Here is a 24056-nt window from a genome sequence, read left to right as displayed (position 1 = left end):
ATATCCCACTGTCACCATCCCGGCCCCCAGAACCCTGAGGGGAACACCACCCCTGCTCATGACTCCACCCCCATTCCCCCCACCATCACACCCACTCCAGTTACTGGCTCCGCCCCCACTCCCAGCTCCACACCCACACCAGATCCCAGCTCCCGGCCCTGCCGAGTTTTCACCATCCCTCCAGACCTTCCCCTCACTGAGGACGAACAATCAGTCCTCAGCAAAGGACTCACCTTCATTCCCCTCCGTCCACACATCAATGAATTTGATACACGCCGTGATGTCGAACACTTCTTCCGCCGCCTCCGAGCTTACTTTCACAATCAGGACTCCCGCCCATCTTCCGAGGACACCTTCGCCCACCTCCAACACACTGCATCCACCTGGACACCCCGCACTAGCCTATTACCTGCCCTCGACCTCTTCATTTCCAACTGCCGCCGGGACATTAACTGCCTCAACCTGTCTACCTCCCTCCCCCACTCCAACCTCTCACCCTCAGAACGCGCAGCCCTCCAATCCCTCTGCTCCAATCCCAACCTCACCATCAAGCCAGCGGATAAAGGGGGCGCAGTGGTAGTCTGGCGCACTGACCTCTACACTGCTGAAGCCAAACGCCAACTCGAGGACACCTCTTCCTACTGCCCCCTTGACCATGACCCAACCCTCCATCACCAAACCATCATCTCCCAGACCATACAGAATGTCATCACCTCAGGAGATCTCCCACCAACAGCTTCCAACCTCATAGTCTGGGAACCCCGCACTACCCGGTTCTACTTCCTTCCCAAGATCCGTAAGCCTGACCACCCTGGCCGACCCATTGTCTCAGCATGCTCCTGCCCCACTGAACTCATTTCTACCTACCTCGACACTGTCCTATCCCCCCTAGTCCAGGAACTCCCCACATACATTCAAGACACCACCCACGCCCTCCACCTCATCCAAGACTTCCGTTTCCCCGGCCCCTAACACCTCATCTTCACCATGGATATCCAATCCCTCTACACCCCCATCCGCCATGACCAGGGCCTCCAAGCCCTCCGTTTTTTCCTGTCCCGACATCCCCAACAGTACCCTTCCAGTGACACACTCATTTGTTTGGCCGAACTGGTCCTCACCCTTAACAATTTCTCCTTCGAATCATCCCACTTCCTCCAGACCAAAGGGGTAGCCATGGGCACACATATGGGCCCCAGCTATGCCTGTCTCTTTGTTGGCTACGTAGAACAGTCGATCTTCGTAATTACACCAGCACCACTCCCCACCTCTTCCTCCGCTACATTGATGACTGCATTGGCGCCACCTCGTGCTCCCGCGAGGAGGTTGAGCAATTCATCAACTTTACCAATACATTCCACCCTGACCTTAAATTTACCTGGACCATCTCTGACACCTCCCTCCCCTTCCTGGACGTCTCCATCTCCATTAATGACGATCGACTTGACACTGACATTTTTTTTTACAAAATCACCGACTCCCACAGCTATCTGGATTACACCTCTTCCCACCCTATCTCTTGCAAAAATGCTATCCCCTATTCCCAATTCCTCCGCCGTATCTACTCCCAGGAGGATCAGTTCCACCACAGAACACACCAGATGGCCTCCTTCTTTAGAGACGCAATTTCCCTTCCCACGTGGTTAAAGATGCTCTCCAATGCATCTCGCCTACATCCCGCACCTCCGCCCTCAGACCCCACCCCTCCAACCGTAACAAGACAGAACGTCCCTGGTGCTCACCTTCCACCCTACCAACCTTCGCATAAATCAAATCATCTGCCAACATTTCCGTCACCTCCAAAAAGACCCCACCACCAGGAATATATTTCTCTCCCCACCCCTTTCCGCCTTCCGCAAAGACCGTTCCCTCCGTGACTACATGGTCAGGTCCACGCCCCCCTACAACCTACCCTCCCATCCTGGCACCTTCCCCTGCCACCGCAGGAACTGCAAAACCTGCGCCCACACCTCCTCCCTCACCTCTATCCAAGGCCCTAAAGGAGCCTTCCACATCCATCAAAGTTTTACTTGCACATCCACTAATATCATTTATTGTATCCGTTGCTCCCGAGGCGGTCTCCTCTACATTGGGGAGACTGGACGCCTCCTAGCAGAGCGCTTTAGGGAACATATCCGGGACACCCGCACCAATCAACCACACCGCCCTGTGGCCCAACATTTCAACTCCCTCTCCCACTCTGCCGAGGACATAGAGGTCCTGAGCCTCCTTCACTGCTGCTCCCTCACCACCAGACGCCTGGAGGAAGAACATCTCATCTTCCGCCTCGGAACACTTCAACCCCAGGGCATCAATGTGGACTTCACCAGTTTCCTCATTTCCCCTTCCCCCACCTCACCTTAGTTCCAAACTTCCAGCTCAGCACTGTCCCCATGACTTGTCCTACCTGCCTATCTTCTTTTCCACCTATCCACTCTACCCTCCCCCCGCCCTATCACCTACATCCCCTCCCCCACTCACCTATTGTACTCTATACTACTTTCTCCCCACCCCCACCCTCCTCTAGCTTATCTCTCCACGCGTCAGGCTCTCTGCCTGTATTCCTGATGAAGGGCTTTTGCCCGAAACGTTGATTTTACTGCACCTCGGATGCTGCCTGAACTGCTGTGCTCTTCCAGCACCACTAATCCAGAATCTGGTTTCCAGCATCTGCAGTCATTGTTTTTACCTTATAAAATGGCTGTTTGCAATGAAAGTAAGCTGAATTTACTGTGATTCTTCCCTGTTTTCTCCCTTGGCAATCTCATCCTGTTGGATTTACTTCCAAATTCTCTCCCTTAAAATTTTGCTCTTATTCTAAAACCCTTTTTTTTTGATGTTCATGGTATTTTTGTGGGAGCACCTTCAAGCATAGTGCTCCTGAAGGTGATCCCACTCCTCTTATAAAATCCTGCGCCCTTCTCCCCTCTTTACTCTTCCACTGCTTCTTCCATCTGGGTCCAATTCTCATCCACTTTCTCAATGGTGCTCAACCCAAACAGTGCACCTTGGTGTCAACTTCCCACACATCTTGGGAGATCAGGAAATATTGAAAACATGATGATAGATACAATTATAAATCTGATGCTGGATAACTAACTATTTAAGAGAGAAGGTAGAGAGACTGTGAATTAGAGGAGATGAGGGCTGACGTGACAGGGGAGTTTAGCCATCTTAATCTGGGCTGATTAGCCATGATTGTATAGGATGGCAGGGCAAGTTTCACCTCTAAGAAGCTCTTAATTCTGAACAGATTGAAGTGACAATGGACTTTGGAATAAAACAGGGCAAACATTAACATCTCTGTGCCTCGGTACACGTGATGGGATGATCCAATCCAATATTTGTGGAAATATTTACGAAACATTTCTGTACTGACTAATGTCACACATTAGATTGAAAATTTGTATCATTCCCTCCAGTAACCCATGACTAAAAGGAAAGCAAAATTTTAGGACAAACAAGACAGAGCTTGGGTGCTTGATAAAGAATATTTCCAAGTTAATTGAATATAGAAAGAGCAAAATAGACCTAATTCAACCTCAGACTGCAATTTACAACAATGGCTGTTTAGTAAGATCTTTAGTTGATGCCAATTTAGGGATAACTAAGAATAACTCCTTTGAAAGTAATCTATGGCTGCGGTTCTCCTTTACTTCCATTAGAGTTCTTAGTTTTTGACAAGTGGCTGCGGGAATGGATAATTTAGTATACTGACTAACCAAAGTACAATTTTCAAATGGAATGAACAATTGGGACATTTCTGATGGATGGTTAACATTTACACAACTTTCTTCTCCCTTCAGATGTTATCTGACCTGCTACGTCTTTCCAGCATTTTGTTTTTATTTTACATATCTATTATAAGCATTTGCTAGTATTTTTGAACTAAAATTGGAAAATGTTGCTAAGTTCCAGTGGAAAGTCATTGACCTAAAAGTGTTAGAGCTGTGTTACTCTCCAGACAGCTGCTATCTGACTTACTACGTATTTCTAGCATTTTCAGTTCCCACTTTCATTTCAGACTTTCAGTATCTGAATGATTTTGCTTTTATCTCTTGAGCTGTTTGGTCAGTTTGACATACAGATGTTTAAATCACAATATCACTGATAGTTTTCATTTACAAGCAATTTTACAAGTCCATAAATGACATGTGAGACACATTTGGCAATGAAACTTGAATTAAAGTAGCAACTGTCTATTAGCATGCAGCATGTAGTAGGATGTTCATATCACTTTGGAATACCCAAGACATTTTCTATCAACATTCACCATATATTGTACCAGATTTATTAGGACTTACCCAAACCGAACATCTTTGCTGAGTGAATCAATAACTGTGGCTGCACCAAATGAATGGCCCATGATAGCTACTTTGTGCAGATCCAGAGAATCCTACAAAAAAAAGGTGAACATTTTTTAAAAGTTTAAGCAATATTATTATGTTACTATTTTAGAATAGATTTTTTTTGAAAATGTCTTACTTTGAATCAGATTGTTTAATCCAAATTTCCAAGTTGTTTCCAAATGCAAAACATGAACTACCGTAGTTACACAACACTCCACAGAAACTGGTTTTCCAGCCAGCTCAAGGTTATGACCAATGTTATTTTCAACGAAACCATGGATTCACCCACTTTAGACATCATCATGGAATGGTCAAGCAGAGGGGACTCTGGAATCTGACAAAATTTTATGCAGCCCAAGCAATTCAAGCTAGATTTCTGTATCAGTTTCTGATCAAGAAGGAAGTACTTCTGAACAAAAAGGGTTTCTCTCTTGCTTCTAACCCTTTCAAGCACTTCCAGTTAGCTAACTGCTGAATATATAGTTAATGTTATAGTACTAAACAATTGCATATGCAGCTATTTCAGCAGCATTCATATTTTCTGTACTGAAAACAAAAAATGCTGCAAATCACAGCAGGTCAGGCCACATCCATGGACAGACAGCAAGCTAACGTTTCGAATCTAGACAACTCTTCATCCAAGCTGACTGAAGTATGGAGGGGCATCCTTTATGTAATAGTGAGGGGTGGAGTACTGGGGGAGAAATGATGTTGATAGCGCATACCAAGTGATCTGAAGTGAGAATGGCAGAACAACGGTGTGTCGAACATATTTTCTGAAGCCAACATGAATCACTGTTTGATTGTTTTGAAAACTTACACAAACGCTTTGGAGAAAAGCTGGTTTACCAGGGATCCCGATTTACTGTAAACACACATACAAATTGTGAAACATGGATGACTTGCAAAGTAAACTGCTACTCGGCCTGACAAATACAGAATACATCATTCAGTGATCCATAGATCCTGACTGTTTGTCTTCTATAAAAATAATCTATTTTACAATGCAATACAGATTCTTGAATGTTTCGTCTGTGTACAAAACCAGTTTGAGAAAGGTAAATACAATGGAGGGCAGGTATGGAAGGACATAGGGAACTAGCTTTTAAACTATTCATGTTTATTGGTATGGTGTGAAAGAATAGTCAAAGGATAAAGACGGGTCAAATGGAATGACCGCAGGCAAACAGGGAGAATGAATGCAAAGAAAAAAGAATGAGCATGTATAAGACCGGACACAGCACATGAGAGAAGATGTGTCCCAGCAATAAGACTATTGAACAGAATATGCAAACAAGAAGTAAGCCATTTAATAATGTCATGGCTGATCTGACTGTAATCTGAAATCCACATTCTTGCATACTGTGATAACCTTTCACCCCCTTGCTCACCAAGGATTTATCCACCTCTGCCTTAAAAATATCCAAAGGCTTTGCTTCCATCATCTTTTCAAGACAGGAGTTCCAAAGACCCTCAACCCTCAGACAGAAAAGAAACACTTCATTTCATCTGCTTTTAATTGGGTGACTATTTTAAACAGTGAATCCTGGTTTCAGATTCTCTCGTGACAGGAAAACTCTTTTCCACATTCACCCTGGCAAGTCTCCTTAGGAACTTACTCTAAACTCTAGCAGATACAAGCGAGTCTGTTCAAACTTTCCTCAGAAAAATCCTCCCCATCCCGATTTTAGTCAGGTAAACCTTCCCACCACATTTCTATCCGTTTGTAAATAAGGGAACAAATACTGCACACACTACTCAAAATGGGGTTTCACAAATGTCCTGTGTAACTGAAGCATAACTGCCAAAGATTTGTATCCAAAATGATAACACTATTTGTTTTCTTAAGAATAACAACTTGTTATACCTGTATACCAACACCTTGTACTTCATGCAGCAGGACAGCCAATCTCTCTTAAGAGCTCTCCAATCTCTAACCATTTGCATAATACCCTTTTTGGTCATTGCTCTAAAGTGAACAACTGCACATTTACATTATGTTCCATTGGTAAAATCAACCATTTTTAAAGTTTACTATCTATCTTTGTCTCTTTAGCAGAATTGGCAACCATACCTTCTGTCCCTTCATCAGAATTGGCAACCATACCTTCTGTCCCTTCATCAGAATTGGCAACCATACCTTCTGTCCCTTCATCAGAATTGGCAACCATACCTTCTGTCCCTTCATCAGAATTGGCAACCATACCTTCTGTCCCTTCCTCCATGTTAGCTAACTTATGAACAGTTATAACTGATACTAATTCCCATGTATGCCACTCCTTACCTCCTGAAAAAGGCCCATTTAGTGAATACTCTCTGCATCTGGTTAGCCAGCCAATCTACCATTCATGCCAATATGCTACATCCTACACCATGAGCTTTTACTTTCACAATAAACTTTGATGTGACCACTTATGAAATGCCTTCTGGAAATCCAAGTACGATACATCCACCAGGTCCCCTTTGTGCACAGCTCATGTTACTTTCTCAAAGGATTCCAATAAATTAGTTAAACCTGATTTCCCTTTCTGCTTGATTAACTTGAACTTATCTCAGTTCTCTGTTTTAATAATAGAAAGGAGCTCCTTGATTGGACCAGATTAATAGCCCCAGTCAGGGAGCTCCGGCTGACAAATATAAACCGGAGTGTCAGAAGTTCTGTTTGGAACTGGATCAGTGTCAAGGACTCTTCACATGTAAACAAAGAGTGGCTTGGTAATGGGATACCAGCCTCTGGAGTTATTTCAAAAGGCCTATCGATTTACAAACTGTAGTTCCATAATAAATACTTTAAATCTTGTAAACAATTTTAAGGGATATATCAAGTGAGTTTGTTCTAGACCAGCCTTATATATGTATTTTAGTGGTGAGCAGCGTAAAAAATGGTCCTCAAAAGAAATCACTTTCTGGCCATTCCAAAGTTGGTCCCAAAATGGCTCTGCACGTTTTGCTACAAAACAGGTGAATCCTAAAAGTAAAAGATAGAAATTGTGTGCATAAAGCAGCAAAGGAGATCACAGATCTAGCAAATTAAATATGTACAAAGAAAGAAGGCGCAACAAAATATATATAAAATAGTTAATGAAAACAATCGAATGTCTAATACAAAATGACAGAAATCAGAGATCTCTATGTTTGTGGCTTTCTAGGACATAGGAGGCTGCAATACAATTGTTCAGTATGACACTACAGAGATTATTATTTGCAAGTTCAAGCGTACATAAGACAATAGATCATTTACCATTTTATGGACAAATCATTATCAGAATGGTTTTATTTCGGTGTGGACTTGTTGGGCCAAAGGGCTTGTTTCCACACTGTAAATAATCTAATCTAATCTAAAATCTGTCTATACTAAGTATTTGAAAGTGCCAAGCACTGAATGCAAAAAAAGGTTCTCGCCAAAGGAAATGGGCATATGCTCCCTCATTCATATTGACCAAAAGCAAGATAGAATATTAGAAATTAATCATCTCCATGTGGGTACCATGAAAAAGCCAGATGTTATTCACCATCTCCAGTTGCCCGGAGGCATTAGAAAAATGACATAAAAGCACAAAAAAGAGCTGCTCATCAGGAAACACTGAGCAGAGTTCTCTTTTAAAAGAAAATAGCAGATTACGGGATCACTTGATAGAGGGCCTTCAAATTACGAAGGTATTTGATAAAGCAGATGTCGGGAAGGTGTTTCTACTTGTGAGGGTGACTATATTAGGAGCTATAAATAACATAGTAGTTAATGAATCCGGAAGAAATTCAGCAGAAGTGACATTACTCCAAGTAATGGAATAGGAACCTACTCGTACATAGGATCAGACAACTGTAGGTCAGACTGTGTGACTATAACAGGTTACCTTTCCAAAAGAGTATTAGTGGACCTGGTGGATCCGAAGGAAAAACTGTATTTTAAAAACATTTGAAATGTTCAAATCACAAATTTCGACCATGCGTCTCCCCGTCTCCCCCCCCTTTATAGCACAACTTGTTCATACCTTCATTTTAGTGAAATCAAAATTCACTGGAAATATATTATTGACTGGCTTTCCCATGTTTATATCAGTAAGCAGATTTAAGGCCTTGGTGCACTCTTCTGTTCTCTGATGTACCTGCAAATCACAAAACAACAAACTAATCAATGAGAATGTTAACTAATTTTAAATGGTTTCAGGAAATTAAACAACATCAAGAAATAATTTTTAGCAAGACAAATGTCTTGGCAAATTAAAAAAAGCACAATTATTAGATTAGATTACCTTCAGTGTGGAAACAGGCCCTTCGGCCCAACAAGTTCACACCAACCCTCCAAAGAGTAACCCACCCAGACTCATTTCCCTCTGACCAATGTACCTTACACTATGGGAAATTTAACATGGCCAATTCACCCGACCTGCACATCTTTGAACTGTAGGAGGAAACTGGAGCATCCAGAGGAAACCCACGCAGACACGGGGAGAATGTGCAAACTCCACGCAAACAGTCACCCGAGGCTGGAATCGAACGTGGGAAACTGGTGCTGTGAGGCAGCGGTGCTAACCACTGAGCCACCATGCCGCCTACTAAAGTAGTATTATTCACTGAAAAATTAATGACATGAGGAGTTCATTAAAACTATTAATGCAGGGCAACTACAAGATTTAATGTGAATGGCTGCATAAGAGTTGGTACTGTCTAGGGTTTAGTTTTCAATTTTTTTAATTTCAGTGGCCCTATTTGTAATTTAGCTAATAAAAAAATACAAAAATAAAAGTAAGAATATTAAAATGTACCTTCTTCTTCGGTCTAGCTCAGCGTCCTAATATGGTCGGCCAGAAAAGATTCTGTGCTTTTTGCTGGAAATGTTTGGGAACCCCAGAAAATAGCAACTCAAGGCTGAAGACCAATTCTCAGGTTCAATGTGGAATATGTAGCTGTGAAAGTTGAACTTCAATCAGGAAAGTGTCAAGATCAAGAGTAGGGTATTTGTGACAACAGCTCTTCTGCTTCATATTATTTCTCCTGGTTAAATAGACTAATGGATCTACAAATGAATTCCCCATCTCAAAAGATATAGAAAGCCAGAGAAAAGACACCAGACAGAATAAATCTGTCATAGCAGTATGATCCATGATACCTTTGGAAGTAATAACAGGTTGCAAACTCTTTGCTTTGGCATAATTGATTTGAATTGATTGTCATGTGTACCAAGGCACAGTGAAAAGCTTTGTTTTGTGAGCAATACAGGCAGATCATGTAGTTAAGAAGCATAGATAAGTAAATAATAGTTAAACAGTAGCAAAAACAAAAACACAGGTAAAGGCAAATGTTTGTGAGTCCACTCAGTATTCTAACAACAGTAGGATAGAAACTGTTACAAAACCGACTGATGCAGCTGTTCAGGTTTCTGTATCTTCTCCCCGATGGTAGAGGCTGTAGAAAAGCATTACCAGGGTGGGATGGATCTTTGAGAATGCCGGTGGCCTTTCCTTGACAGCGGGCCTGTTAGATGGATTCTATAGATGGGAGGTTGGCCTTTGTGATTGGCCAGGCCGAGTTCACCACTCTCCGTAACTGTCTCTGGTCGTGAATGGTATAGTTGCCATACCAAGTAGTCACACATCCAGACAAAATGCTCTCAATGGCACACCTATAAAAGTTGGCAAGGGTATTCGCCATCATGCCAAATTTCCTCAGCTGCCTGAGGAAGCAGAGACGTTGTTGGGCCTTTGAAACAAGTGCGTCCACATGAAGAATCCAAGAAAGCTTGTTGTCGATGACCACTCCCAGGAGTTTGACACTTTCCACTCTTTCCACCTCTGTGCTGTTAATGTGTAGCAGGGCATCAGTAACATCCCACCGAAAGTCAATAATGAGGTCCTTGGTTTTGCCGGCATTGAGAGCTAGGTTGTTCTCAGTGCACCATTTTTCCAGGTCTTCCACCTCCCATCTGTAGTCAGTTTTGTCGCCCTCTGAGATTCGACCGACTATGGTGGTGTCATCAGCAATCTTGTAAATGGCATTAGTCTGGTATTTGGCAATGCAGTCATGGGAAGATATTGTGTATGCAAAACCTTCAATTGTCAAATAGGTTCAAACAGCCAATCACAATGACAGGCCCAATTTCACAAACATGAGAAGGATGATTACCTAACTACTGCTGGATGGTTTTCTAGAAATACTCCAGTCACCTTCTGTCACACGTTCAGTAAAATGGCATGAAAGAGCATGTTCTGGTGCGATTAACTACTGACCTAGCCTGTTTAAATTAGTAGCATTTTGACAGGCATATCCAAATCTGAAAGCTTTGGCTCTCAAAATCACACTTCTCCCAGCAGGTTAGTCTTTTGAACAGCTACAGGAGCAAGAACATTTGTTGTAATTTCCACTATACATCCTCTCCCATAAATGGCTTTTCCCTACAATTCAACTGCCAGTGTCCCTTTAAATTTAATCTCCACCAATTTAAAAAAAAGTCACCAGTAGTAGCTTCCTTAATGTATCCAATTAAACACCATTGCTTTAATCAACTGATCACAGAAAACACTGTTTGTAACCAGTGAACACCTCAGGAATAGACAACATTCAGCTTTGATACTGTAGATGAAACTGCACAGTTGAAGAATATTAACGGAAGTCTATTTCCAAAAGAAGAATAGTAATGAGTCAAATGGACTTTTAAATATTATGGAGAGACGGTGACATAGTGGACAAGTATTCCAGCTCCCCAGGTCAATGTTCTAAGACATGGGGTTTGAATGCCACTACTGTGGAGATGGTGAAATTTGATGGTCATAAAAATTTATCTGGTTCACTGATGTCGCTTCGGGAAGGAAACCTGTCCTTCCTGGTCTGGCTTACATATGACTCCAGACCCACAGCAATGTGGTTAATTTCTTCACTGCAGGATGGGCAATCATTGCTAGCCTAGCTACTGACATTAACATCCCACAAGTGAATAATAAAAGAAATTCCGCAGTAACTGTATTATTAAATATGCTTCAAATTAGTTATTTGAATTTGCACTGGTGTGATTTGATTTGCATTGTTTTAGCATCTGATGAATCATACCTCATCATTCATAACTCCCAGAATATTAAGTTAAAAATCACACAACACCAGGTTATAGTCCAACAGGTTTATTTGGAAGCACTAGTTTTTGGAGCACTGATCCTTCATCAGGTGGTTGTCTGAAAGCTGGTGCTTCCAAATAAACCTGTTGGACTATAATCTGGTGTTGTCTGATTTTTAATTTTGTACACTCCAGTCCAACTCCAGTATCTCCAAATCCCAGAATATTAATGCTAGTTAAGAGACCTGGACCAAGTTCTCTCTCAAAGGCAGATTACAAACAGGCCAGATTAATGCAAATTACAGGTAGTTCTCCTATAATGCCATAGCTGTGTTCCAGCGAAACCTCACTTAATATAAATAACGGGGCCTATGGAAAAAGTGGGGTTAGGGGCAGACCAACAAAAAAGAATCTCTCACGATGGCTTAAAAATCATCCAAAAGTCTAGTGCTAGGTAAAACACAGTCTGAATGAAGGTTGAAAACATATTTATTAATAAAACAAAAGTAAATTTAACACCGTACACTTAAAATACCTAAGAAAGGTGCTCTCTAATGTACTTCTCACAGAAAGCTACTCTGTCGGTAGAAGACATCGTGCATGCACAGAATGGTGCATAGACTTCGGCGTATGTGCAGAACAGCATGAAGACTAGCACCGATATCGAGCATGCACAGACACTGGCGCATATGCAGAATTGCACAGACACTGGCGCACATGCAGACCGGCACAGTGATTTTGGTGCACGTATTGATGCATGTGTAGAAGGAGCGTGTGAACCGATCCCCACTAGAATCGCGCTATCGCCAACGGAGGCAATAAGCGTTCTCCAAAATACTGCTCCCTAATTCTTCAGTGACAGTACAGCCAAATTGTGCTGCTGAAAAGCACGTTATACCAGAACCACCTGTTAGAGGTTTAATTCAGAAAACCACAAATGAGAAATTTGACTTTCAAGACACCCATGAAGTAGTGACCTTTTTTTTTTCCAAATGAAAAAGGTAGTTGTGCTCTGGATCGCCATGATGTGTGTTTACTATCTCCACAACAGAGGTAATCTTGTACAACATGCAAGAATAGTTTCCCAATGTCTTACCTGGTCATTCCGTAGTGGAAATTCTTGTTCTCCCTCTTTAAGTGGCTTATAATAAAGCCATTTCCTCTGCAACTGATCTAAAGGAAGTGCTGAACTGCTAGTGGAGGTTGATTCTCCTACTTTATTGACTGCTTTTGCTTTCTCTTCATAGTAGTAGGTGGCTGAAGCTGACCCATCCCTGAGAAATGAACAGACAAAGTCGATTTTTCCTCAGCAATTTTCTTAGAAAGTAAAAATAAGATTAATTTTAGAATCAACGAACTGGTTAAAAGCTCAGTTGTAATTTCATTTGCATGGAGCAAACGTGAAGGACTGCATAGTCTACTCTGTGCCTAGAGATATAATAGTCTGAATTGAAGATAAAATTTATATTGCTCCTTCAACTCTAATATCTTCTGTTGGTTTGCTAATATGAGGTTAATCATAAGACAAAGAGACCTTGGAGTGCAAGTTCATAGCTCCTTGAAAGTGGAGTCGCAGGTAGATAGGGTAGCGAAGGAGGTGTTTGGTATGCTTTCCTTTATTGGTCAGAGTATTGAGTACAGGAGTTGGGAGGTCATGTTGCGGCTGTACAGGACATTGGTTAGGCCACTGTTGGAATATTGCGTGCAATTCTGGTCTCCTTCCTATCGGAAAGATGTTGTGAAACTTGAAAGGGTTCAGAAAAGATTTACAAGGATGTTGCCAGGGTTGGAGGATCTGAGCTACAGGGAGAGGCTGAACAGGCTCGGGCTGTTTACCCTGGAGCGTCGGAGGCTGAAGGGTGACCTTACAGAGGTTTACAAAATTATGAGGGGCATAGATAGGATAAATAGACAAAGTCTTTTCCTTGGGGTCGGGGAGTCCAAAACTAGAGGGCATAAGTTTAGGGTGAGAGGGGAAAGATATAAAAGAGACCTAAGGGGCAACGTTTGCACGCAGAGGGAGGTACGTGTATGGAATGAGCTGCCAGAGGATGTTGAGGAGGCTGGTACAATTGCAACATTTAAGAGGCATTTGGATGGGTATATGGAGAGGTTTGGAGGGATATGGGCCGGGTGCTGGCAGGTGGGACTGGATTGGGTTGGGATATCTGGTTGGCATGGACGTGTTGGACCGAAGGGTCTGTTTCCATGCTGTATGACTCTATGACTCGACAAGTTAGTATCTGGGGAAGCTGGTAAAATTATTAGCTGAATCCTCTTCTTTACCATTACTATACCTTCTTTCATTACACCAAAGAATCAAGGGGTCTGGGGAAAAGGCAGGGAAGTGGAGTTGAGGATTACTAGATTAGCCATGATCTCATTGAATGACTTGGCAGACTCAATGGTTTGAATGAGTACATCTGCTTCTGTCTTATGACAAAATAAGCACTGAAAGTGTGTTGCTGGAAAAGCGCAGCAGGTCAGGCAGCATCCAAGGAGCAGGAAAATCAACGTTTTGGGCATGAGCCCTTCTTCAGGAATGCCTGAAGGGCTCGTGCCCGAAACGTCGATTCTCCTGCTCCTTGGATGCTGCCTGACCTGCTGCGCTTTTCCATCAACGCATTTTCAGCTCTGATCTCCAGCATTTGCAGTCCTCACTTTCTCCTTATGACAAAATAATACAATTTCAGCTGTATTCTATCCTATCACAGTCCTTTCCTTTTGAACTTTTCCTCCTCCTCCTTCCTCCAGCTTGCAGCTTTAACCTTTTCTGGTTCTGGGAATTCCTCCTCAAATCTCTGTACCTTTCAGTTTCCCTTTAAGACTCACAACTCCTTGACCATCTCCCCGATATCTCTGTGTGGCTCATTACCAAATCACGTAATATAAAAAAGCACCTCGAGAGGTTTGATTACATCACGGGCGGTATAAAAAAATACAAGTTGCTGCTATTGTATAGTGGATCATCAAGAAACATGGACCCATAAATTACTGGATAGAATTTTGCCAAATTTATAGTATCTATCATTATTAACAATTCTTATAAATCACTCATCAGAAGCACAGATACAACACGAGTTCCAATTTTCCATAAAGTGCTGGATTATTCATGCTATTCCACAGTTAATTTCAACAAAACCAAACAAAATAAAAATGCCAACTTCACCATGAGCCCCTCCATCAAAATGAAATGCATGATATGTGTTGGCTGGACTTGTGTTGCAAATCGAACTTAGTTCAGTTGCTGCTGGCTCATGTTGTAACTATCTTGTTAATGAATAGAGACCTGGATTAAACAACTTTAAAGCTCAAAGGGAACGATGAGTCTCTCTTTCTGAGGTAGTAAATTATTCCTAGAGTTTTTCAAAACTTGTTATGCATCTTTTTATTATTTTTGATCTGGTCTTGTCATCCATATTTCACATTTATGTTGGAAGTTCAGGATGCAAGTCTGTGGGCCTTCTGATGTTACTGTAAGACTGAGCAGGAGAATCTTCACAAATTTCATTCAGCATAGCGAGTTTTGAGAAGATTTGTAGCTCAGGTTGAGGTTCTGGATATAGATTTGCTCGCTGAGCTGGGAGGTTCATTTTCAGACGTTTTGTCACCATATTAGGTAACATCACCATACTGGGTAGAAGCTTCACCAGAGGCTCACTGATGATGTTACCTGGTATGGTGATGAAATGCCTGAGAATGAACCTTCCAGCTCAGTGAGGAAACTTACATTTATTCAGTAGGTTTTAATGTGACAGAACTGACATGGGTCAGATGGATTGCAATGGTATTTTACAGTCCTATGCTCCTATGTGTATTCTGAAGAGCTATGAAATTGCAACTTTAATTCAAATAAGAAAATGCTATTTTAATATCTGGATTTCACTCAGTAATTTTGGGATCGGAGCAAAAATGTTTGTATATTTCACACACTTTTCACTCATTGCTTTTGCAATGATTCCCAAATACAACTTAATTACAGTCTCCTCTTTGTTTGAACTTTTCAATTTTGTTTTTTACCTTTTTCTCGTTCCTCCTCCAATTTCTCTTTCTGCAACTAATTAAAACTTAGGCACACTAATTTCTATCTTTAAAATCTTTTGATTAAGATAAGTTATTGGCTAGATTAGTGAAATGAAATATTGACATTACCTTGCCATGATAAACTTGTGGCCTTGCAATTTGTTATCTGAAAGGGGAGGTTAAAAACAATCCAGAACAGGATGCTTGCTGTAAGATTTGCCATTCCAGCAACTTCTTGTTTGAACTGAAGTTGCAGTTTCATAGCTCTTAAGAATACACACAGGAGCATAGGACTGTAAAACAACATTGCCAATCCATGTGACCCATGTCAGCTGCTACCACATTAAAACATACTGAATGACATTTCGGGAGATTCTCCGTCTCACTCACAGTAAGCTCAGAAGGCCCACGGAAAAACAAACATTATTTTTATTTTGGAAACATTAGTCTTATAACAGTGACAGAAATAAACAGCACCTGACATCAAGCTCTGGGGAAAAAAGTAGCATCATTGACAGTACACAGCAATAAGGCTGAGGAATCATAGCTATGCAGGTTATTGGGGAATAAATAGGCACAGAAAGTTAAACATATTTAGGTACACATGACCAAAATAAACTAAATGGAAGAAACAATTAAATACTTTGAATTTGCATTAATATGTGCATGTTCCTGTAATTCATAATCGGCAATTACTAATTCATTTCAAGTCAAAGTTATCTACAGCTCATTATTACTAAACCTCAAATTATAAACAAAAAAAAAGAGAAACTGCTGGAAAAATTTTTTGGTTCCTTGAAGAAGTAATTAGTCAACTACCCCTCGGGCAAATATGCTGCTGCAATTGGAGAACGTAGGTTGGGAAGATCTTCCAGAGCATCAATAGTAGCATAGCCCAGTGGCCAATCTGTGTTTATCACTTGATGTAATAACAGTAATTTTTCCACAATTACATACTTGTAAAAATAAACATGAAATAGGTACCGCCTAGGTATCACATTTTACAGTTAGGATAGGGAACAATTTACAAATCAGCTGACATGAAAACTATGATAAGAAGTTTGAACGTCCAACTTGTGATGTGCAATGACTACATATACATTCCCATCCCTTCAGAATGGCCCAGAGTGGAAAAGTAACAAACACTTAGTTTGGAAGATTTTTATTTTTACATACAGGATTAACTACATCCTTTATATTTCCTCCAGTAAGAAGCTTTTAGACCATGTGTTTAGATTGTGAACAGGCAGTCATGAGCATTGAAGATGACAATTGTTATGATCACAGCTGATGGGAATACTGAATGAGTCAGATCCCAGAGTAAAACTGAATTGATGGATCACAAGTTCACTTTTTGAAGTTAGTTACCGTGGCTAGTCACTGAATATATTCTTACAAAACTGCCAAAGCTCTTTTACAGAAGAACCTAAATTTATTACACAAAAGTTAATTTTCGCCCTGCAATATTCTTTATGGATACTCAATCCCAGTGAGGTGGTACTATCTTAATTCTTTAATTTCTTATTTAACAGATTCTGTTCAGTTTTGATGACCTAGATACTACTTCTCAGTTCTGAAAGTTTGAAAAAAAATTACACGATGTCTCTGCTTGGAAACTTCATGAACTAATCTAATCTCACGATGATATGAAGCTGTTATTTCGAACTGAACTCAAACCACTAGTGGCTCCCAGCCTTGTTTATATGTATGTCATTAAACTTCAATTTTATAAACACCACATCAAGTAACAGTACAGGTATCTTGTAAAGCTCTTAGCTTAATTTCATACATTCTTTCAAAAATTGTGGGTCTTCAGTCCACCAAATTAATTTGATCCTTTTCTTTTGCTGAAGTGTCAAAGAAAGCCATGATGTGGAGGTGCCAGTGTTGGACGGAGTTGGACAAGATCAGAAGTCACATGATACCAGGTTATAGTCTCTGCCTATAAGTTCCGTGCCTGTGTGCTTCTCTTCACTTCATCTGATGAAGCAGCGTCGCTCTGAAAGCTTGAGATTTCAAATAAACCCGTTAGACCATAACCTGGTGTCCTGTGACTTCTGACTTAACTTTTTTAAAAAAAGAGAGAAGTTGCCTTTACAGAATTGAAGCCAAATGTCTATTTATCCTCTACTTTAAAACCCAGAGGAGAATTATATTTTATCCACCCTTATTGCATAATTCATTGATAAACCCAGCATTTACTTAATCTAGAGAAAATGAAGTTTGTAACATTATTCCTTTGGTGTTGGAAGCACAAACTATTACCTGTACACTTTATGTATCTCTAATACATTTTCACATTTCTGCTCCTACTACTTGGGTGTGGTGAAAATCTTTAAACGGTCATTAAGATGTTTTTTGTGTATACATGTTAATTAAGAAAACAGTTCAATCTTATTTTAAAACAAATGATCTGCTAAGTTACCCATGACCAAATGCACACATTCATATCGTGCTTTGCAAATCGAGATTAAAAGATAATCATCCAATTAGTGTATTGCATGATTTTATTGCAAACAGAAAATAGCCAAAGACATAATGTAGCTGAGGAACGTAATCCATAGTTCAGGCTAGAAACAACAGTTCTTAATAATAACACAAGACACAGCTTTCATCCACTTGACAAAATTTTTAACAACTCATGAGCAACCCAATTCATACCTATCCACTGGATATTGTGCAAACAAGATGCTTCATGCAATAAAAGCAAAGTGTTTCCCATACAAGGCAAATCATATAATGTCGGATTTTGTAATCAAAAATCTATTGCATCCACAATTAAATTAGCTGATCAGTGGAGGAGGCAGTTACCACAGTTGATCACAATTTCATAATAGAATTGCAAAGACTACAGAAAGTAAAATGTTGAAATGACTAAGTTAAGAGTCATATTGACAATGACTAAAACCAGACTATGGAAAGCTACAGCTTGCTGCAAAATATTACATACATCAGCCAGGGAACAGACAGAATTTTAACCGTTGTTTTCAACTTGACCCCAGTTTCACGTTGATGATTCTGCAATTCTACTATTGACCATGTCTACATGCCATTCATTATACCAGAACTGACAACACATATAAGGCAACTAGCTTAAGCACTGTTGAGGTTTAATGCCCTTACCTAACTGGTTTAGCAGTGACCCATGAAATTTGCCTTTTTCCTTAACAATAGAACATGTCCACATCAGCAAATTATTCCTGCTGAGGGGCATCAACAGCATCATTCCTTACTTGTTTGATTTGTGTGGAATGAAAAAGGAACCTTGAACCCACTTTGTAATTAACCAGAGGTTAGGTAAATAGCAACATTTTGGAAATGCATCTCACATAGCAGCAATGTTCAGTCAGTAGTGTATACATGTTAGAAATGAATATGACAGGCTGAACTGTTAATTCAAGACTCCTGTAGCTCCCGTCCAATGAATTGGCTTTTTTTTTTAAATGTTAAAAAAAACTAGCGATTACAATAGTTGTTGCTGACAGTGACTCAGTTTCATTGATGAACCTTCCAGGTAGTCTTTCTTTGAGCCAGAGGTGGGGTGGGGAAGGAGGGAGTTTCAGGTGTTGGGAACAGAGGAAGAGCCAATGTCATTTAGTCATGATTACGACATGTATGAATGTTCTACTTATAGTGCAACACAAATTTCCTTCAAGAAATTGGTACTGTTCTTAATCTCTGGAGAATCAGTGATATTGACAAGAGTTGTAGCTATCTACCCCAGGGAGAATCTTGGATATTCTGGACAAGCCAGGTGACAGCATTTCACAACAGCTGCAAAGACAAACTACTGAACGTAAATTAGTCTGCATGGTCAGGCTTCGTGATTCATAACAGTATTGACGAATAACTCTCAGATGTCTAGATAAAAAGTAATGAGTTATCTGTATATCTCAATGATTAAAAAAGAATATTGTCTGGAGGGGACAATCTAGTCATTTGGCATCCTTTTTTTCTTCAGGATGTGAGAAGTAGATGGCACCGGTAACTGGTTGTTGGCCATGGCTGGAAAGGGATAAAGCTCGAATGAAGACTCAAAGTTGCTCAAGTCGAATGAGTGGATGTGCTAACAATCACAAACACAATGGCGGTGACTCAGGCCAATCAAGGAGAAGGGAAGCAGTTCTGGTACCTCACTGGGAAGATTGGTGCTTTGCAACACGACGTGGATGTCTGATTGGACTGAAGCTGATAAGAGTTCAGGAACAAAACCAAGCGTCGTCAAAGCTCTCTAGCTTAACTCCCAGAGAGCAAGAGCACATGAGCAACCCTTTGCCAAGAGGTGAGAGGTGAACAATGAACAAGAGAACTGTGAAGCCTGGCTAGCTAAGCATTCCTGGGTAATGTGTTTTGATTTTAAGTGCAGCATTGAGATAGCAGAAAGGTGATTAGTGTGGTTTCCTTTGACTATTTACTATTTGTATTTGGGAATATTTTGATAGTTAGATTTTTTGATAATTTGATACTTTTGAGAATGAAAGGGTGAATTGGGTTAAGTTCAAGAGTACTCCATCTTCTAAACTAATCTTCACAGAAGTTAATTATTGTCTGAAGGAGAGAGTCAACGCGGGGATAATGGCAAAACAGAATCCACCCCAAAATAAAACAGATTCAAGATATTCAGTAAAGTATCACTGGTAAGCAACCTTTCGTCCAATGGGATTGAGGATTTTTGACTATTTGTGAAAATTGAATAAGGAAGAATAACTATTTGTATTTGTGAATGAGGTTTTCTGCTTTGATAAACATTCACAATAGATTCCAAATTTCTCTGCTCTTACAAGAAACCCAATCCCATATCCGCATGTAAAAAGGTAAAGACATCATAGTCTCAGCAGATCATGTGGCTGCTCTCGGAAGGAGATGACTGGTAATGATTTAGGGTCACCACACCTCAGGCAAGGGGAGAGATGGAGAAAGAGCGTCCTTCATACGAACCTCAGCCAGTGTGGGAACTGAAGCCATTCTGTTGGCCCCACTCTGCATCCCAAACCAGCCATTCAGCCAACTCAGTTAAACTACACACAAACATATACTCACACATGTCTGACCACAGGACAATGTTATTTCATAATATGCTCAGATATTTACGAAGAGTTCTCTTGCACAGCTTTCTCTTCAAAACTATTTAATCCTCAAATCTAGGTTCCAACTTACCCCAGTGCCGAGACTATGCTGTTAAAATAACAAGTGATTTCCTTGGTGATAGCGGCTGACTGTATTTCACCAACTCTGACCAATCCTCCTAACAATCCACTTCCACGGTACTTCTATGTTCAGTCATAACAGTTGTATCATAGAGATTGTGATGTAGTGGTATGCGTCATTGAACGATTAATCCAGGGAACTGGATAATGTCTTGGACAACTAGGTTTGAATCCTACCATGGAAAATGGCAGAATTTGAACTGAATTTCAATTTTAGAAACTTGGAATTAAAACTCAAATGATGACATTGAAGATTGTTGTGAAAATTGATCTGATTCACTAATATCCTTTACTGAAGGAAAATTGCTGTCCTTACCTGGTTTCACCTACATGTGACTCTAGACCCACAGCAATCTGGTTGTCCCTCAACCATCCTCTGAAATGGCAGGCAAGCCACTCAGTTGTATCAAATCAACAAGTGTCAAAAGAAAAAAAGGAACAAAACTGGATGGATGTGTGGCCTTAGTTACAAATGACAATGGCATACTCTGCCCTCTTGACTTTGCATAGTCCCCTTACCAACATCTAGGGGCTAGCACCAAAATTGGGAGAACTGTCTTTCAGATTATTCAAGCAATAGCCTGATATAATCATGCTCATATAAATCAGACCAGACCACACACATAGAAATGTTCCAGACAATACCACCACAATACCATCAGCAGGGCTCTAGCCGAGCTGTTTTAATGCAGCTACAACCTTAATCTGACAACACGGAAAGTTGCTCAGGCATGTCCTGTACACAAAGAGCAAGACAAATCCAACCTGCCCAATTGCCACCCTATCAGTCTACTCAGTGAAGTGATGGAAGGGGTCATCAACAACGCAAATAAAGGAGCACTTGCTCAGCAATAACCTGCTCACTGACACCAGTTTGAGTTCTGCCAGGACTACTCAGCTCCTGACTACATTACACCTTCGGTTTAAAGATGGACAAACAAACTGAATTCCAGAGGGGAGACAAGACTGACAGCCTTTGACATTAATGCTACATTTGACTAAGATATGACATTGAGGAGCCTCAGTGTTATGTTCCAGACCAAACACCTGACAAATATATCAAGGAGATAGCCTCGATTCTAACATTTATCTTATTTGAAGGCAAGTGAAACAGGCTGTGTTCCATATGCAATTCAATTGGTCACACTACTCGGCTTTAAGCAAAATATATTTTATTCTACCCCAGATAAAATATATACAAAAGGAAGAAAGAAACTGGAATAACTTAACTCTATGGAAAGCTTATCAGAGTAATAGATTATTTAACGACTAAACAGCAGCTGTTCCAATATAGTAACATAGCAGAAACACACCCTTGGCAAAGGCAAAGTCACAGCATGGAAACAGACCCTTTGGTCCAACTCGTCCATGCCGACCAGATATCCTAAATTAATCTGGTCTCATCTGCCAGCACTTGGCCCATATTCCTCTGAACCTTTCTTATTTATACACCCATCCAGATGCCTTTTAAATAGTGCTAGAAGACTGAAGGATAGCGAATGTTGTTCCCTTGTTCAAGAAGGGGAGTGGAGACAACCCTGGAAATTATAGACCTGTGAGCCTTACTTCAGTTGTGGGTAAAGTGTCGGAGAGGGTTATAAGAGATAGGATTAATAAATCATCTAGAGAGGAATAAGTTGATTAGGGACACTGAACACGGTTTTGTGAAGGGTAGGTCATGCCTTGCAATCCTTATTCGGTTCTTTGAGAAGGTGACCAACCAGGTGGATGAGGGTAAAGTGGTTGATGTGGCATATATGGATTTTGGCAAGGCATTTGATAAGGTTCCCCATTGTAGGCTATTGCAAAAATAGGGTGGCATGGGATTGAGGGTGATTTAGCAGTTTGGATCAGAAATTTGCTAGCTGAAAGAAGACAGAGGGTGGTGGTTGGTGGGAAATATTCATTCTGGGACTTCAGTTACTAGTGGGGTACCGCAAGGATCTGTTTGGGGTCCACTGTTGTTGGTCATTTATATAAATGATCTAGATGAGGGCATAGAAGGATGGGTTAGTAAATTTGCAGATGACACTAAGGCCGGCAGAGTTGTGGATAGTGACAAAGGATGTTGTATGTTACAGAGAGACATAGATAAGCTGCAGAGCTGGGCTGAGAGGTGGAAAATGGAGTTTAATGCAGAAAAGGGGGAGGTGATTCACTTTGGAAGGGGTAACAGGAATACAGAGTCCTGGGCTAATGGTAAGATTCTTGTTAGTGTAGATGAGCAGAGAGATTTCGGTGTCCAGGTACATAGATCCTTGAAAGTTGCCACCCAGGTTGATAGGGTTGTTAAGGCGGCATTCGATGTGTAAGCTTTTATTGGTAGAGGGATTGAGTTTTGGAACCATGAGATCATGCTGCAGCTGTACAAAACTCTAATGTGGCCATACTTGGGAGTAGTGCATATAGTTCTGGTCACGGCATTATAGGAAGGATGTGGAAGCTTTGGAAAGGGCTTAGAGGAGATTTACTAGGATGTTGCCTGGTATGGAGGGAAGGTCTTACGAGGAAAGGCTGCGGTACTTGAGGCTGTTTTCGTTAGAAGAAGGTTGAGAGGAGATTCAATTGAGACATACAAGATAATCAGAGGGTTAGATAGAGTGAACAGTGAGAGCCTTTTTCCTCAGATGGCGATGGCTACCATGAGGGGACATAACTTTAAAGTGAGGGGTGATAGATAAAGGACAGATGTGAGAGGTAGTTTCTTTACTCAGTAGTAGGGGCATGGAATACACTGCCTTCAACAGTAGTAGACTTGCCAACTTTAAGGGCATTTAAATGGTCATTGGATAAATATATGGATGAAAACGGAGTAGTGTAGGCTAGATGGGCTTCAGATTGGTTTCAGAGTGGTGCACATGGAGGGCTGAAGGGCCTGTACTGCACTGTAATGTTCTATATTCTAAATGTTGTAATTGTACCAGCCTCCACCACTTTCTTTGGCAGCTCATTCCATACTCGCACTACCCTCTCCATGCCCCTTAGGTCCCTTTTAAATCTTTCCCCTCTCACGCTAATCCTAAGCCCTCTAGTTCTGGACTCCCCCCCCCCCCCCCCCCCCCCAGGGAAAAGACTTTGTCTATTTACCCTATCCATGTGCCTCATGATTTTATATACCTCTGTAAGGTTACCTGTCTCTCTCCGACACTCCAGGGGAAAACAGCCCCAGACTATTCAGCCTCTCCCTATAGCTTAAACCCACCAACCTTGGCAACATTCTTTTAAGTCTTTTCTGAACCCTTTCAAGTTTCACAACATCCTTCCAGAATTGCACACAATATTCCAACAATGGCCTAACTAATGTCCTGTACTGCCGCAACATGACCACCCAATACCTATACTCAATGCTCCAACCAATCAGGGAAAGCATACCAAACACCTGCTTCAGGACTTGATGTTCAAGGAGCTGTGAACCTGTACTCCAAGGTCTCT

General features: G+C 41.1%; 1 protein-coding gene across 6 annotated transcripts in view; it reads right to left on the bottom strand.

The window, feature by feature from the left end:
* The window catches only part of pla2g7 (phospholipase A2, group VII (platelet-activating factor acetylhydrolase, plasma)), an 89785-nt gene that overhangs the window by 15304 nt on the left and 50425 nt on the right, over positions 1–24056 (bottom strand). For all 6 annotated transcript variants that reach the window (XM_072562031.1, XM_072562037.1, XM_072562039.1 and 3 more), the window contains 3 exons: positions 12491–12668; positions 8342–8455; positions 4305–4396 (listed from right to left, as the gene is read on the bottom strand). In XM_072562031.1, coding sequence (XP_072418132.1) covers positions 4305–4396; positions 8342–8455; positions 12491–12668 — 384 coding nt within the window. The remainder of the gene's footprint in view (positions 1–4304; positions 4397–8341; positions 8456–12490; positions 12669–24056) is intronic.

Source organism: Chiloscyllium punctatum, chromosome 3, assembly GCF_047496795.1.
Source record: "Chiloscyllium punctatum isolate Juve2018m chromosome 3, sChiPun1.3, whole genome shotgun sequence".
Lineage (NCBI taxonomy): Eukaryota > Metazoa > Chordata > Chondrichthyes > Orectolobiformes > Hemiscylliidae > Chiloscyllium > Chiloscyllium punctatum.
The sequence above is the reverse complement of the archived record's forward strand: the minus strand, read 5'-3'. Positions and strand labels throughout refer to the sequence as shown.